The sequence below is a fragment of the Phodopus roborovskii genome, unplaced genomic scaffold (genome assembly GCF_943737965.1).
Source record: "Phodopus roborovskii unplaced genomic scaffold, PHOROB, whole genome shotgun sequence".
NCBI lineage: Eukaryota > Metazoa > Chordata > Mammalia > Rodentia > Cricetidae > Phodopus > Phodopus roborovskii.
The window spans coordinates 6,011,795-6,028,605 of record NW_026126418.1 but is presented as its reverse complement, the minus strand read 5'-3'; the positions used below and the strand labels follow the sequence as shown (position 1 = coordinate 6,028,605).

Genomic DNA, 16,811 nt, shown 5'->3' with positions numbered 1-16,811 from the left:
GTCAGAGTGTTGAGGGGGACTCCAGGTGGGTTTCCTCTATCTGCCCATCACCTGTTGGGGAAGGGAAGTACGAGGCTTCACATGGAGGTGGAGGAGATATTCTTTCCATCCATGGCTTTTAGGGATTAAACTCAGGTCCTAGCACTTGAACAGTAAACAGTTCTGCCATCATACTTGTCCCCAGGCCACTCTTAACCTGGCTCTGCACAACCAACACTTTCTCAGCCTCTTCTGTCAGCTTTCCATCTCAGACTCCAATCCCACCCTTCCCTTTCAGCCTGCCATCCCAGCCCCATCCTAGCTTCCCATCCCAGACTTCAATCCCAGGTTCTCAGCTCAGCTTTCTAGATCAGGGTAGGATGTTTGAGTGAGCATCGTTCATAACCCCATAGCCTCCCACAACTATTCCTATTCTGTTCCCAGCCCGATGCTGCCACCACACATCTCTACCCACACCCTCACTGGGGAAGTTCAGAGGGACTGAGCTTGGTGTCCCTGCAACATGGCTCACAGTGTACCAGCCTCCAGGCGTGGTCACGTTTCCCGGGTTTCTCAAGGGTTAAGAGGAGAGCTTTGGGCTGACGTCGCTGTGGCTGAAGGTGGTTCCCCTCACTGAGGGTGGGAGAGCCCGGCAGGCTGAAACCCGAGCTCTGGCTCAGCTGGGACTTGGGGAGGTCCCGGCAAGAGCAGAGCCTGCTGCCCTGCTTTAGCCTAGGCGTCATTCCAGCTCAGCAGCGTGAACGATGGAGCTGGACCGCTGGGCACAGTTGGGACTCGCTTTCCTGCAGCTCCTTCTCATCTCATCCTTGCCAAGAGGTACTGTTAGTGACTGAGAGCCCTCCTGGGGACTCATGGGGAGCCAGATCAGGCTGGGGTTGTTGTAGCGATAATCTGGGGTGCCTGCTGGTGGCTCTGATGCCCCTGTTGTCTTTCCTAAGAACTGGCTAATATTTTATCTCTTAATTGTGGGAATGGACTATGTCCGGAAAGAAGAGAGCACCTATGCTGTCTGTCTATTTTCTTAAAGCACCACATTGCCCTGGGAAGTCTGTTCCCTGTGAGTTACTGGTTCTGATTTGCAAAATCCAAGTTTCCGGGGAAAGCACTCCCACAGGGGTGAAGAGCAGGCTTTGGGTGGGCATTTTTCTAATGAACCTTGCTTGGTAAAGTCTCAAGGTGGGAACTCTTCTTAGCAGATCCCCAGCATAGGAGCTGTGCTCACTCAGAAAATACCCCACATCCTGGGAAGTGTGAAGCAGAAGCTTGGAGAAAATGGGCAAGCTGTTTCTGGGGCTGCAGTGTTTGTTTGAAAGAGTCCTGGCTCCTTTATTTCTCACATGTTATATGGGTTCCTAGTGGCATAAGAGCCTGGGACATGACATTGTTTATGACAACCTGTGGGCAGATCACAGAGCAGAAGCCAGGAATGGTAGGTCATAAGAGGTTCCTCAGGAGGTGGGAATCAGGAGCTTCTGTCTACATCTGTCTTGGGTGGCTGGAAAGGTGAGGTATGAGGAGGTGAAGATGGAGAGCTGGATGAAGGGTGAAGTGTGAAGAGGGCGGAGATGTCAGGCAGGAGGTTAGAGGGACAGGTGTGACACTTGGAGGAATGGAGTGTGGAGTTGGAGGTGTGAGGTGTGAGGAGAGAAGGTAAGACCTCACCAGACAAGCACAGCTGAGATTTGCCTAGGAGGTGAAACTTTGCTTGGGGGAAGGACACCTGTGAGTCCCTCCGGTAGCCATTCTGAGTTCTTTGGCTATACTCTGTGCTCCATACAAAAGGAGGGTGCTTTGCTCTAGCAGGTGGCTGCCAAGAGCCTGGGAAAGACACAGCAGTGGAATGGCACTGAATGCAGTGGCCTGCAGCAGAAAAAGAGAACACAGCCTTCAGAAGCTTCTCTTTATGTCAACACAAAGCCTAGAAACACAAGACTCCCCTTCCCATGTTTGGTTAATAATTTCCATGTACAGAAGCCTGCCTGCATTCAGCTAAATCTTCCTTAATGATTTATTGCCCAAATGGTGAGAGTGTTTGGGCTGAGTGTATATCTCAGCAGCACGGCCGAGCTTGCCTGAAGATGGTTAGCTTGTCTCATCCAAATTTCACCTCCCTGACATGGTGTGCAGCCTAGATAGAGTACTGAAGGAAGGAAGGAGACCTCTGAGGTGGGCTTGTAATCCAAAAACCTAACACTTGAGGACAGTGTTAAGACTCATCTCCACTTGTCTTTGATTTTGGATACAAATCTCTAGGTTGTTCTGGATGGCCTAGCCCACTCTAGAGGGTCCTGTTTTCTCTAGGTTCCAGGGCCCAGTGCACCAGATTCCCAGGGTGCCACCATCACTCGCATACTTAGTTTCTGTGCTGCAGCAAGTGAGACAGCCTCACCCTACACAAGTTCGGAAACAGCTCAATTTGTCCAGGGGCTAAAAAACTCATCTACTGTTGACCTAAGAATCTCCTTTACCTCTTGCTATGGAAAAGCTCTGAGGAGGGTGTGAGGTGAGCTGTCAGCCAAGCTGCTGGCTGAACCAAGCCGCAGCTTTATGTGTTTAGCACGATTATCCATTGTTGAGCTCAAGGCAGAAGGCAGAGTGGAGAAGTCTTCCTGCAGGGAATGAGTCTACTCCCTGGGCCTGTCAAGAAAAGCTTGGAAGGACATTTCCTCTAATTGCTTTTCTAAAAAGAGTATCTGGTATGTAAACACCCTGTGGGTTGGTCCGGGAAGTTGTTGTTGTTCACCAACATGTGATTCACATTGGAGGAGGAGGATCTGAACATGGGGCCAAGTGATAAACCTAACATAAACAGCATGTGAGGGGGAAACCCAACTCCACTGACTCCACCAGACAGCAGCAGGGCTGCCAGCGGGACTCTGCCTAAGAGGAAAACCTCATTGAAAATATGGGGCTCTGGGGGAATGAAATCTTAATACGGATCAGTTCACAAGTGTCGCTTCCAACAGACGTTAGCTGGTAGGGAGTGAACACAAATGCAAGTGAGGAAGAAAACTGGAAGGACAGATATTCAGAGAGCAGAAGCAGCCAGCTGAGGAAGGGAGTGTGGAGAGTAAGCGAGGGACTAGGAGTGGCCAGGAAAAAAAAAAAAAAAAAAAAAAAAAAAGAGCTTCTTTATAATGGATACATTAGCACATTCCAAGGAGAGCTATGGAAGTCTTGGCAGGGGTGGAGCTGAGTAAGAAACATGAAGAGGGCGTTACTTTAACATCTATTCTGAGAATGCCTGGAACCCCGATAGGAAAATAATTTCATTGTGGATGTACTTCAGACACAAGACCAGCTGAATCTGACCTGAAAGCCCCCTCCCTGAGGGCTAGCTTTCGTGGCATGGTCAGGCACCATGCAAGATTCCAAAGGAGGGAAACAACCTGTAGTCCTACTCAGCTGTGATGCCCATGAACCACAATAACCAGCATGGCACAATAATCCCAACTGCGCAGTAGTGGCACACACACTTCAATGGTAACCAGCATCTCTCTAATTGTACTTGAGACCTGTTCAAAAAACGGGAAAACTCTGTGTGATTGCATTGGGATGTCTTAGCTGCTTTTCTATTGCTGTGATAAAACACCATCAGCCAGGAAACATAGAAGAAATAGTTTAATCAGACTTACACTTCCAGAGGGTTAGATGGCAGAGGAAAGAAAGGAAGTAGGTAGCTGGAGCAGCAGCTGAGAGCTTATATCTTGGACCACAAGCAGTAGGCAGAGAGAAAAAGAAAAACAAGGTAAAACAAAACCAAACCAGGAATGGCGTTAGTTTTTTTGTAACTTCAAAGCTCTCCCCCAGTGTCATATCTCCTTCAGTAATAAGTGGAGACCAAGAATTCTAAAGTATGAGCCTCAGGGAGCTATTGTCATTCAACCTACCACAATGAGGTACAGTGAAATTCATTAAGAAGAAAATTAAGATGTCAGTTTCCAGGGCCTGCAGGAAGTAATTGGAAGTTAGTGTTTAATGAATAGTGAGTTATGCCTTGATATTGATGAAAAGGTTTTGGCAATAAATGTTGGTGACTATGTGACATCAACAATGTGAGGTTGATGACAATGAACTACGTATGGTGTGTGTGTGTATGTGTGTGTGTGTGTGTGTGTGCACAATTAGTGAGTTGTAAAAATAATTGTGTTACATATATTTTTCATACAATAAAAATACTTTCAGGGCATGGCAAGTGGTTCATGCCTCCAATCCTGGAACTTGGCAAGAGAGCTGCAAGTTTGAGGCCAGCTTAGTCTATACTGTGAGACTCCCTTACTAAAAAACAAACAAACAAACAAACAAACAAAAATATCTTAATATGCAAACTAGTGGGAGCCTTAGGTAAACTTTGACTGCATAATTTTCAAGATCACATTACCCTGTATCCTTTTATTTAGCCCATCTAACCTTGATAAAGCTTAAGATACTCAAAACAGAGGAGAGAGCCCTTGCCATTCTTGTTTGGAGGGTATATTGCTCTGTCTTGGGTAGTTGGAGTGCTGAGAGAGGTCACAGAGCTAATGACTACACACTGATTACCCAGAGACCAGTGACCTGAAGTATCTAGTGGGACACAAGGGTAAGAAACATTTGAACCTGACAGTGTTGAGGGATGTTGGCTCCTCTTGTAGTTGGCACATCCAACCTTCTCATGTTTGACATTGGCTAACAGCACTTGAGTTTCTGATCTACATTCTTTAAGAGACAGGAACAGAAGAAAGAGCAAGGGGAAGAAAGAACACAGAAGGCTGAACACTGGATTGGGAGAAGTACAAGTGTATAAAACTTCTATGGGCTGATTGGTTGGCTAACGGGACTTTTACAAGCTCCTGCTCTATAGCTGTATAACCAACCCTCAGCTATGTTCCAACCCTCATGTTTCACAGGGCCTGGTCTTGCTTGTGTTTGTGACCTCCATGCCCTTTGGTACAGTATTAACCCCCATCCCATGAATATCCTTGAGTGTGAACTTGTGGTGGAAACTGAGGGTGAGGCTGGGTCTGTGCCTGGTCATAAACTGTGGATGAAATACTTTGGAGCATAGAATTTCAGAAGTGGAAGTGTCACAGAGCATGTAAGGCCCTTGTGAATATGCAGAGTCTTGGGACTCATTTTAATGTCACTGGCATAGACTGAGAGTTTGACTCAATCTTGCCTACATCTGGGTTACACTGGAGAGACAGAACTGGCAGAGACCATGGTGTCTAAGGGACCTGTGACTGGCCTCAAGTTACAAAATTATTTCCATCTGTCCAATTAGAGAACAGAAAATTCTGATGTAAAAGGAAACTTCTCCACCTGTCTCCCCCAAGGCCAGTGCTAGACACTGCAACTGATTTGAGCTGTGTGCATAATATTGGAAAAGTGCCATCTCCATGGCAAATGACGAAGGGTGAGACTTCTTCCCCCCACATGGGGAAGGGACTGTCAGCCTCACTCCATGGCTATTGTAGAGTTACAAGCACTCAGCCTCCTCTCTTCTTACATGTTCAATGGAAGCGAAATGCAGTGTCTATGTGTTCCAATTTGCAAATTCCAGAATAAAGAACTCAGAGGCCAGCCAGAGCATCCTAGCTACCACATCAGCAGTGGAAAGCCCACCACTTTCCAAGTCTGGTTCCTGTGGGAGAAACTTGTCAATTACTATAAGATCTGAGCCAAAGCTATAGGTTTATAACGGAGAAAAAAAATTTTTTTTAAAAGTATGACAAGCTAATACTCATATCTGTAAACAGCAGCCTTCAAGCTGGCTGGAAGGTTTCAGGCTCTCAACAATGTGACTTTCTGTGTACCACACCTATTCTACTCCTCTCATTTTTCCAGGTTGCAATGACCTGTGAGATGGACTCAGCTCCTACAGGTTGAGAATGGAATAAATAGGGTTGCATATCAAATTCTTTACTGTTGATGAAACACCAACAGTGGAGACAAATTGGAAGGGGCTTCTAGCATATTACATTGTACCTGAGGGATCTAATTACAAATTTGTTTACCAATGGACTGTTTATGATGAATATATGGTTTTTATATATTTACTTATCCCTGGCAATAAACATAGGAAGAATAGGATGGTGAGCCTAAGTTCACACGTGGAAGAACTTAGGTAAAGTTTCAGTCAGTCCTTGCCCAGGTTGAATGTGGAATGCCTGTTCAGAGTGCAGACAATCTGATTGCATACGTCACAGGCTGTAATGGTACACAACAGTACCATGGTAAGCAGGAGCTCCAATGGGACTAAATGATGAAAGACCCTGATGTCTGACTATGTCTTGGATGCTACAGTGCTCAGCCTAGCCAAAATGAGGGCATCTGCTCACCTCTGTGGAGGGGGATGAGGAGAAAACCAGAAAAATCAGCTCCAGTGGAACCACATGGATTCTGAGAGGAGCCATTCCACAGAGGAAATGGCTGCCGATCAAAACTCAAGCATTTTCAGGGATGGCTGGCCATAGCATTGCACATCCCACTCTGGGCATGGGAAGTGGGAATGGGGATTGTCTCTTGGTCAGTTTTTAATAATCAGAGTCATAGGTATGTTTGTGGGGAAGAGAGCTGAACATGAAGCAGATTTCAAGCTTGGTCCTGACACTATGTACTCCTGCTTTCTTATGGATTTGTTTGTTCTGTCAGGTTCATCAGTTGAACACTTATAAGGCATGGGATAAGGGGAGCTGGCCTGTAAGCTTCTTTTCCTTTCTTTTTCTTTTTCTTTTTTCTTTTTTTGGCATAAAATAGTTGATGGATATTGCAGGAGATGGAGACTTGGTCCTTCCCCATAAATACCAGGGTGCCTTTTAACCAAGTCATTTCAACCTTGAGAATCAAGTGCCTGCCAGATACCATGATCCTGGGTCTTATGCCACAGAGGGAAGACCCCTATTTCTGTCATCCTTCAGCCCCCACAGTTGGATAAATACTTCACTCTTGTAGACTTGGTACGTTCATCACTGACCTCACAGAGGTTTTGGCTGTCTCAGAGGGCTGAGTTAGTGGTTTGGCAGCATGTGTCTACATTAAGTAGACGTCTGGTCAGTTGGTTTTGTGATTGGAAAACCATGGCTACTGCTGTTGCCAAAATGGAGCAAGAAACACTTTCATCCAACTATAGCTCACAGGGAGACTCAATGATTGTCTTCATACCCTGAACGTTGGTTTAAAAAAATCCCAGCCATTTTAATACAAAATCCTTGAGTGGAGAGGAGATCTCAGTTCAATCTGCTTTAATTGATTCCATTGTTTGAGGACTATAAGGAACAAATACTGGTATTTTCAAATCCACTTTCTCTTTCCATTACTTCAAAAGATTTCACATGATCCCTCTTCCAGAGTTAACAATAAAGATGGAGGTGTCTTAGATGCCTTAGGGTGTGGCACCTGAGCTTAGATTATGTCTGAGAACTGCTACTCTCATATTTCCAACATAGCCTGTCTAACCTAAATTTAAGCACAAGGGAAGATGTGGCTGAAGGCAACAAATCTTTGTCCAGGACTTCTTGACCTGGCTTTCTGCCTCCAGAGGGTGTACTGCCCTCTTCCAAATGGTGCCCAGCAGCTCCTCTGGATAAGCTTGGCTTCTTTGGCTTATGTGTCAACAGAATAGTAAGTGTTTGAATCCTTACAGAAATGTGACAGAAACTTTAATAGACAAACTGTGCAGCTTGATGGATGTGACAGACCTCCAGACTCATCAATAAAGATGGAAATATCATAAAAAGAGTAACATCCATCTTTGTCACAAATAGCCTTCACTTCAGAAATTATTCCTGTCTCATATGTCCATAGTCATGTGTCTATTCAGCAATGTTTACTAAGTACCTATCAGGCACCAAGAATGTTTCTAGGTGCTGGGATAAGAAAGTCCTTTTTCATAAAGACATTTTCAACCTGTTGAGAGAATTTTGGGTTTATCTTAGCTAGGCCCTCCCAATGAGAGTTTCACAAATTGCAAGTTGAGGTTGATGTTTAATAATAAAAGAGAATCCAGAAGGCTATGATGAAATAAGTCTGGGAATGTAGAGATTAATCATATACAAAGTACATTATAGATTTGAAGAGTTCAGTGACAAAGAAAGCCATCACTAGTATATCACAAAGTTGTTTTGCCACAGAGCCTTCCGTGGCATATCTTACTCTACTGGGATACAGTTGTAAAAGTTCTAGTTCTTACAATGAATAAAACATTGAAGAATATTTTACCACTACAGAAGAAAGGGTAAAAAAGGACATTTTAAAGTCCCCAAAAATTATGGGCTTCTCTTCAAACATTTGTTTTGTTTTGTTTTTTAAAGTATGGGTAGAATCCAATGTTGTTGCTACTAGTTCCTGCAAAGATATTGAAAGGATCCTACAGAGGATGATGCATCCATGGTAGTGTAAGAAAATTCTGACTAGCATTCAGCTACATGACTCACTGAGAAAATTCATTTTCTGCATTCAAGTTGCAATGTGATTGGCCTGGGACTACTGGGCATTCTGGGGGGTGTGATTCTGATTGATGAACACTCACAGTGGCGTGATAGTCCTGAGGAGTGATAATACTTGTGACTTGACTTCTCAACTAGATGCATCCTCATCAAGAACAACAGGAATAATTGAGCATTCTTTGAATTCTTAGGAGCACTTGTTCCAATGCCTACATCCATACTCACTCCCTACCCCTGATAAGATCCATCCCTGGTCTCCTTGTCTTCAATCTAGTTTTTCATATTATTTCCTCACTACTTCTGGGATAGTTCACACACAGTCACTGATTTGTACAGTTCAGAAGCAGTGTAGCTGTTTGCAGTTGGGACATATTCCTTGGATATAGATCATGCAATTCAGTTGTTCATTGAGCCTTTGTTTCCTGTTTCTGTGACCTTGTTTTCTATCTCTACAAAATATTGTGCTTGTTGTCATGCAACTTGTTTTCTGTGTTGGCCCTCACACTGCCTGTCTCTTCTCTCTGCCCAAACTTTTTTCAGATGCAATGACAACAGTGGCCGTGGGTGAGGAACAAAAGCAGCTGTTCCTATAAATGGCATCTTGTCTAAGTGGACTTGGGAACACATGATCTCAGAGATTCAGCTCCCAGTCATCATGTATATACCTTAGTGGCTTTCGTATTTATTTGTTCATGTATACAGAAGAATAAAAGCATAGATTTGAATGCTTATATATTTATGTATAGATGTGATATATGTATACATGGGATACAGTGTGTTATGATTTAAAATCTCAGATCTATCATTTATTACTATTTTCCCTCTCTTGGGAGATCATACCAGCTTCTAATCTACAGACTAATTATAATCATGGCTATAGTCCAGGTTTATTGAAAGTTTTAAATGAAACAATTTAATGTAGTTAGCACCTTCCCTGGAAGATAGGGATTATTCAGGAGATTAAACTCTTCTACCATTCCTTTCTTTTAAAAACATTCCTGTATGCCATGCATATTGGCCATCATCACTCTCTTCCTACCAAGCACCCCATCTGCCTCCCCACAGGTCTTCCTCTCATGTTCATGTCAATTAGTTTTGTTTTGTGATTCACCAAGATTTGCCAAAACCATCTGTGTGAAGACAGGTTTGAACTATGCATCCGCAGCCTGGTAGATTCAGCAGAGGGTACACAAAAGTCAGCGGTTTCTCTTCTCCCAGATTCTTTTGACAACCCATAGCCCTGTGAGCCCCCTCCTTTCCTTAATTGTGGTTTTATGAGGACCCAGTGAGGACACAGTTGGATGAGTTAATGGTAGCAATGTTTGTGCTGAGTTCAGAGAATAGTGTTTCATGGCCCTTCATCCTATCCAGTGTTGCTTGTCTCAGTAGCATACATTTCACAATGGAGAATGGAGAAGGAGAAGCAGCAGTAACAGGCTTCTCCATCTATGGTTGTGAGGACTTATATGGTCCTCTTGAGGCTCACTTTATCCTTAGTCCCATTCTATTCATCTTCGATCCTGTCAAAAAAAAAATCCCCAGACACTCAACATATATTTATATCATGAAATATGATCTCTTCCTTTAGATTTCCCATCTATGCATTCTCTAGCCTTAGGGAAGATGATTTCATATTCTGTGTCCTAATGTCTCTTTATTTGAAATGGAGGCAATTGCAGGGATTTACAGGGATTCAGGAGACAGTGTTTAGCAGAAGTGATTCTGGGACATTTACATTGCAGCACTAACACTGAGGTTCCCTCAGTAGTATGAAGGAGTTAATGACTATCTTCAGTGCAGTAGCCAGACAACCTCAGCAAAAAGTTTCCTTCATCCTGTTCTAGCTTGCAGAACTGGAGGAGATTACTGTAGCAATGGCTAGACTGCCCGAGTTGCCATGAACCTCAGGGGTCAATGACTCACCACTGCAATTGCAAACCATCTCCCTTTCTTGTCTTCCTGCACTTGATAGCTATTATAAGTCAGCCATCTTTCGTAGAAAGGGAATCTTGCTTTCATGGGCATTGGTGAACATGGTTATGAAGACACTAACTTTATGAGCTCTTGGCAATGGCACAGTGGGTCCAGTTATGTCCAAACTTTTGATATGTAACACATTGTTGTGATATACAAAGCTCACCTAAAACTGGTTCAATAGAGTAGCTAAAAGTTAGCCAAAACATAATGCTTTAAGTATTTTTATGGCTTTGTATTGGGCTACATTCATAATTATCTTTGGGTGTACTGTGGATTGGACATACCTAATTGTACTTGGTGGAAGATAAGACACCCATGGTAACCCTGACTAGCATCCTCCAATAACATAGTTATTGGAATTCTTCAGTTGATAAAATTACTGAATTCTATTGCCAAGTGCGTTTACATGCATCATTGAACTGTTTCACAATTTCTTTTTATTACTTTTAATTGTGTGTAGGTGTGTGTCTCTGCATGCGGGTGTGTGCATGTGAGTGAAGATGCCACAGAGGTTGAGGTGTCTGATCCCCTAGAGTTGGAGTTACAGGCCTTAGGAACTGGGTGATGGAAACTGTCCTCTGGAAGAACAGAACCATTTCTCTAGCCCATGACACCCCCCCCCAGTGACCAATGCTAATAAAAAAGAAGAAAATCTGTCTATATTATATACTCAAATTCAAAATAGCCCAGAAACAGCTGTCCTTGAAGGACTTCTGCACCACAGTTGTTGAGGATAAAGGCAACTGGGGAGTTTTTCTAAGACAGTAGGCTTTGAGTTTCCTTTGGCTGTGGATGTGGAATTTCCATTTCTAAAGAAAGGCCACAGGACATGATTGATGCTACCTGAGTGAGAGACACTATGGTTTGGATATGTTCCCCAGTTAATACCCAAGTTCATGTGTGAGGTAAAGGTGAGGCCTTTGGAAGATGATTAGGTCTATTCATGAATTAATTAGCCCATGAGTTTTGGAGGAAGTGGCTTTGTTATATAAAAGTGAGCTTCTTTTAGCTTGTTTTCACTGTCTAAACTGAGGAAGCCCTCCACATAATATTATAAAGAAAGAAGATCCTCACCAGAAACTGAGAAAATTCCATTAATATGGTTTTAGACTTCCCAGCATCCAGTACCATGAGCTAAATAGAACTATATTGATTATAAATTATCCAGCATTTTGTGTTTTGTTACAGCAACAACAACAAAAATAGACTTAGACAAGAGGTGTTAGACAAAAGAAAATAAGGTCTAAAAGGTCTAAAAGCAGGTGGGAGGAACAAAGAGTGGTTTAAAGAAACACAAAGAAATTTTAGGAAATGCTGTGTATGTGTGAACCTGTGGAGGATTCTTATGCTCTTCATTCAAAGATACTATTTGAAGAATGAAAAATTCTACAGTGAATAATGGTGAAGTCTGAATGAATATTTTGCAATTCATCTTCCAGAATTCTTCATGGTCCTTGTCATCATTGAGTGTCATGACAAATTTAACTCCATCCCTTTGTGGCTTAAAGGAAAGCCTGTGGCAAGATGTTCTGTCTATGACTATCTATCGGTACAAAAGAGGAGTGGGTTTTTTATGGATGTGGGTCCAGAGTGTGGGGTTTCCTTCAAGGTTTTCTTCACTGAGGAGTCAGGGACATCACCCTGGTACTTTAGACAAATAGGAGGGAGAACCCATATAAGTCTAACTTTTCATATGCAGGAAGGAGGCTGGCTGAAGCAGCATAATAAAGATGCAATCCTCAAAGGAGTGCTTATTTTGTTTGAAAGGCAGAAATCTAGATTCTATCTCTGGTGGCAGTAACAGGAGGGGACTGAATCAGGGTCCAGACATCCTGGTATATCCAGCACAGGTGCTGGTGCAGAAGAGAATGTCACCCTCTGATGCATACAAACAGGCTTCAGCTCTGCCAAGCACTGTGCATCTTTGGTCAAGGTACTTAACTTTCTGTTGCCTCAATTTCTTCAGCTATAAAATGTAAGACCATTATGCTATTGAGAATGAATTAACAGATGGAAATACAAGGCAATAGTCTACCCTGAGCCCAGATTAAAACAAGCTCCAATATATGCTAAGGTTGTTGACTGCCATTCAGAATCAGGGATAATGTCCATGAGCCAGACCAGCATGTTGGTTAAGTGCTCTGACTCTAGAAGCAGCTACCTGTATTTGAACACTTGTCTCTGATATTTACCACTTATTCGACCTTGAATGTCTTAACTCCAGGCTATGAAATGGGGTATTACTTCTAAAGTTCTTCATTGTGGCTGTCATTTTCAGCTGCAGACACATCAATATGAGTGGATTGCTGTGAGGTCTAAGTGAGCTAATATAGGTGAGTGACTTAACACTGGGTCAAGTCTAAATGTTAATATCATCTAAAACAGAGTGCTCACCAATCATTTATAGAGCTCTAGGAGTATAATAGTATCTTCCCTGGGCTTACCTTTGTCTCTATTTGAAGCAAGCTCTCTTTTGGATAATGGGACCTAGAACATGGGAACTGATCTTCATCCTGAAGATAAGAACAGAATATTTCCTGAGTCCTCTGCCTGTCACTTCAGTTTTATATTTCTTGTGTTCCTTCTCCTATTTCCCAGACGAGAGAATTGAGGCACAAGAAAAGCTGATGAGTCATCCAAAGCTGCATGTTAACTAATGGAATTAATAGTAAAGTTTGAGTCAAAATTTGGCAGTCTGAGTCTGGACTGCTTCTATTTTTACCAATAATTCTGATGCTTTCTTCTTGAAGACTATTTTTGTGTTTATGTGTGATTGGTATGCATGCTTCTTTCTGTACATGCATATGTGTGGCTACACATGTATGGGTATGTGTTCAGGCCAAAGGTTGTTATCAGGTGTTGTCCTTGATTATTCTCCATTTTATTTACTGAGGGAGGGTTTCTTTTGGATCCTGGAATTCCTCATTGATTAGGCTACTGTAGCTGGTCAGCATGCTCTAGGGATCCACTATGTCTGCTTTCCAAGTGCTGGAATTAGAGGTGGCTGCTATGTGGGGCCCAAACCAGAATTCTGATCCTTAGGCTTATGTGTCAAGCAATTTTTCTACTGATCTCTCTCCCCAGCCCTGCTGCTTTCTTCTTAAATGGTAAAGTCAGAGGTTGAGACTCTGGAGAACCAATATATCACATTGGCAAAACAGAAGTGTTGGCCCCAGTAAGAATGGGGCTCTGATCTGCTTCTTTTACTTAAAAGATGCACATGAGGCATCTGTCCACTGTCTGTTTCCTTACCTATTAAATGAAGAAAGCAACACACACTTTGGCGGTTGTGTGGACTGATGATCTGATGAGTTTCAAAGACTGAGAGTTGGCCACAATGTGAGCACAGTGGGACTTAAATGGGGACTGATGCAGAGCAGCACCATGGAGGTGTGTTCTAATAAAGTGAAGAGGAAAAGCAAGTGGTGAATTTAATCCTTACTCCCCTTCCTTCCCAAACATACATGAAATCAAATATCGGATTTCTAAAGAATTCATTCAACACCATGGTTTGCAAAGTGATGTAATAATGGCTTTGTAGTTGCCATTATCTTACTAACAAAGGGGAAATGGTGAGAAAGGAAGCCTGAATTGTCCAGTGTGAGACTCAGCAGGTGAGGTCTATGGACTGACTACTAGGAAACAGAATGGTTCCCAAGTCTGCAGAGGAGTGAAGGAGTCACCTATCACCCAGGAAGCCTTTCTGTCAGCCTGACTTACAGACTCATTCTTCTACCCGGGCTCCAACTATTGACTAGACCCTCCCAGCAGGGAAGAGGTTGTATGGTGTGAGGTAGCAATATGGGGATTTGGAGAGCCAGTGTGGAGAGGTGATGTGATCAGGGTGAATGGGGAGCTCAAGCTGACTAATTATGTGGCTCATGGACTCCTGCATTTACTTCCTTCCTCTTTGTCCTAGAAGATTTATAAAGTGAAATATGGTTTAGAAAAGAAACCTCAGCAATTTTAGTTAAATGAGGCTAGATGGGCTAGCTCTAGATGTTTTGGTGAACTCAAAGGTAGGTCTGACATCTAGAAGGAGGTGTCATCATATGGTAAAAATGCCTTTTTTGACACCTTCTGGGGTGGTGCTGTCTAGGACCTCTGTTGTAACGAATGATGTAGTATAGTGATATCGTGTTTATACTCTAACAAATAAAGCTTGCCTGAAGATCAGAGGGCAGAGCTTGCCAGTAGTTAACCATCGAGGTCTGCAGAGCTGTACAGATAGACAGAAAGTGATATGGCTGGGCAGAGAGAAGCAGTGATAATGGGAGGAGACAGGAACTCAGTCACTTTTTTGGGGGAAGTTGAGTAGGCAAGGTGGCTGTAGTATTTTTCCTTTGCCTCACTGATCTCTCAGCATTTTCCCCTATGTCTGATTCTGACTTTTATTATTAAAACCTATTAGGACTAGTGTTATAATGTGGTACTGCCATAGGGTTTAAAACAGATGGTTTCCTGTTTTCATATAGACTCCCCAGTCTTCAGACTCATCTTTAATAAGGTTGAAAACATTGAGCTTTAAGGTTCTGCTAAGGGGACATGATTCCTCCATGTGCCACTGCCTCTGTAAGTGCAAACTAATGAAGGGATTGTTTCTCCAGCTCATCAGCAACAGAAAGAGACCAGGGCCAGATAACCCTAAAGCAAACTGCCAGCACATTCCTGGATGGTGAAAGTGGGTGCAAAACAACGATGGTGACAATGATGACAGCAGCCAGCTGTCTTTCTTGTCTTACTCATTTGTTTTGCCAAATGCGTGGAAGCTGTGCAGTGATTGAGCAGCCTTGTATAGATTGCCTTGAATTCTCTCTGTAAGTTAGAACTAAGATTTTAAGCAACTCCTGATATTGGCTAACCCTGACTTTTTGGGCATAGAAAAACCCTTGTAAATATGGGATAATTATGCAGCAATTTCAAATGACCATTGATTTTTCCATATCAAAAGAAAAAACTTAGGAGAAAAGACTTAGAAAGTTTCTAAATCAAAGTATGCTGTCAATTTTGAAAGGTCAGAAGATCATATGGCTACACACAACATATATATATATATATATATATATACATATATATATATATATATATGGAAAAGATGGTCACTAAAATGTTGAGGCTGTTTCTGGAGAAGGAGCTGAGAGTTCTACATCCACAGAGAGCAGGGAGAGACAGTAAATCACTAGCCTGGCTTATGTTTCTGAAACCTCAAAGCAAGATCCTACCCTGTTTCCATTCCCTGTTAGCAGCTTTCCTTGACAGGTATCCTATAACTTGGGCATTTCCAACATCTTGGAGTTTCCAATACAATATAAGCTTCAACTTGACAGACTCATTCAGTGGCTCATCTAGGCCCCCATTCAGGGACATCCCTGACATATACCAGGTCTCAGCAGCTTTCCTTAGCTTCAGAGGGAGTATCCATAAACTCTTTCTTCTATCCTCGACTCTAAAGCCAGGACTATGTGGCTGAAACTGCTAAGTTCTGATTTTTCCTAAGACTGAAGCATGTTCCCTCATTCAAGTACATTTTCACCAGCTTTTTTTTTTTTTTTTTTTTTTTTTTTTTTGATGGTTTCCTTCACTGCCTAAACTTTGGCTGTTCTGGAACTTGCTCTGTAGGCCAGGCTGGCCTTGAACTCCCAAATCTGCCTACTTCTGCTCGCTGAATGATGAGGCATGCACCACTACACCTGACCCTAAACTTTTCTTTAATTCATTTTTCACAGGTTGGAAGCTTAGCTGGGTGTGATCTTGCCCCGAGGTTACTATTTCCTTTATTTCGTTTAGCACCAGATTTTCTTTAATCTGTTTGTCTCCTTGAACACAGGATTTAGCTCCATTCTCCTTCCTGGTGCTCCTTTTCTTCCCAAGCTGTACATTTTGTATTTTTTCCTTGCTTGACTTGCTTCTTTTCATTATATGTCTGCACGAGAGCGAACACTGATAACCACATGTCGATATTAGGTTATTTTGAGATTTCCTTTGCCAAATAAATTAATCTGAAGCTCTTCAATATAGCCTCAGACAGACTTTTCAGAGAAGGGTAAAAAAATAGCCACATTCTTTGCCAAAATATCACAGAGGTGATCTCTAGGTCACATATTAATATACTCACCTTCTGAAACCTCTTGAGGCAGGCTCCCACAGTTCAAATCACCCTCAGCACCACTGTCTTCCACTCTTCTGTAGTATGGCTCATTAAGCCCCACTTAAAGTGTCTAACCATTTTGTTAGTTCAAAGCCCCAAAATGTTCCATATTCCTCCAGGCAAAATGATGGCCTAACCTATCATAGCAATACCATCTCTGGTACTAACTTGTCTTAGTTAGGGTTTCTATTGCCTTGAAGAAACACCATGACCGAAAAGCACGTTGGGGAGGAAAGGGTTTATTCGGTTACATTTCCACA

At 42.7% G+C, this 16,811-nt stretch overlaps 1 protein-coding gene across 3 annotated transcripts in view; it reads left to right on the top strand.

Annotated features, from left to right (window-relative positions):
* The first annotated feature begins 608 nt into the window (after positions 1–608).
* The window catches only part of Pamr1 (peptidase domain containing associated with muscle regeneration 1), a 90,147-nt gene continuing 73,944 nt past the window's right edge, over positions 609–16,811 (top strand). For 2 of the 3 annotated variants that reach the window (XM_051184068.1, XM_051184065.1), the window contains exon 1: positions 610–816. In XM_051184068.1, coding sequence (XP_051040025.1) covers positions 744–816 — 73 coding nt within the window. In that variant the 5' untranslated portion in view covers positions 610–743. Of the gene's footprint in view, positions 817–16,811 lie in introns of all 3 variants that reach the window. The other variant, XM_051184067.1, reaches the window with a different exon arrangement.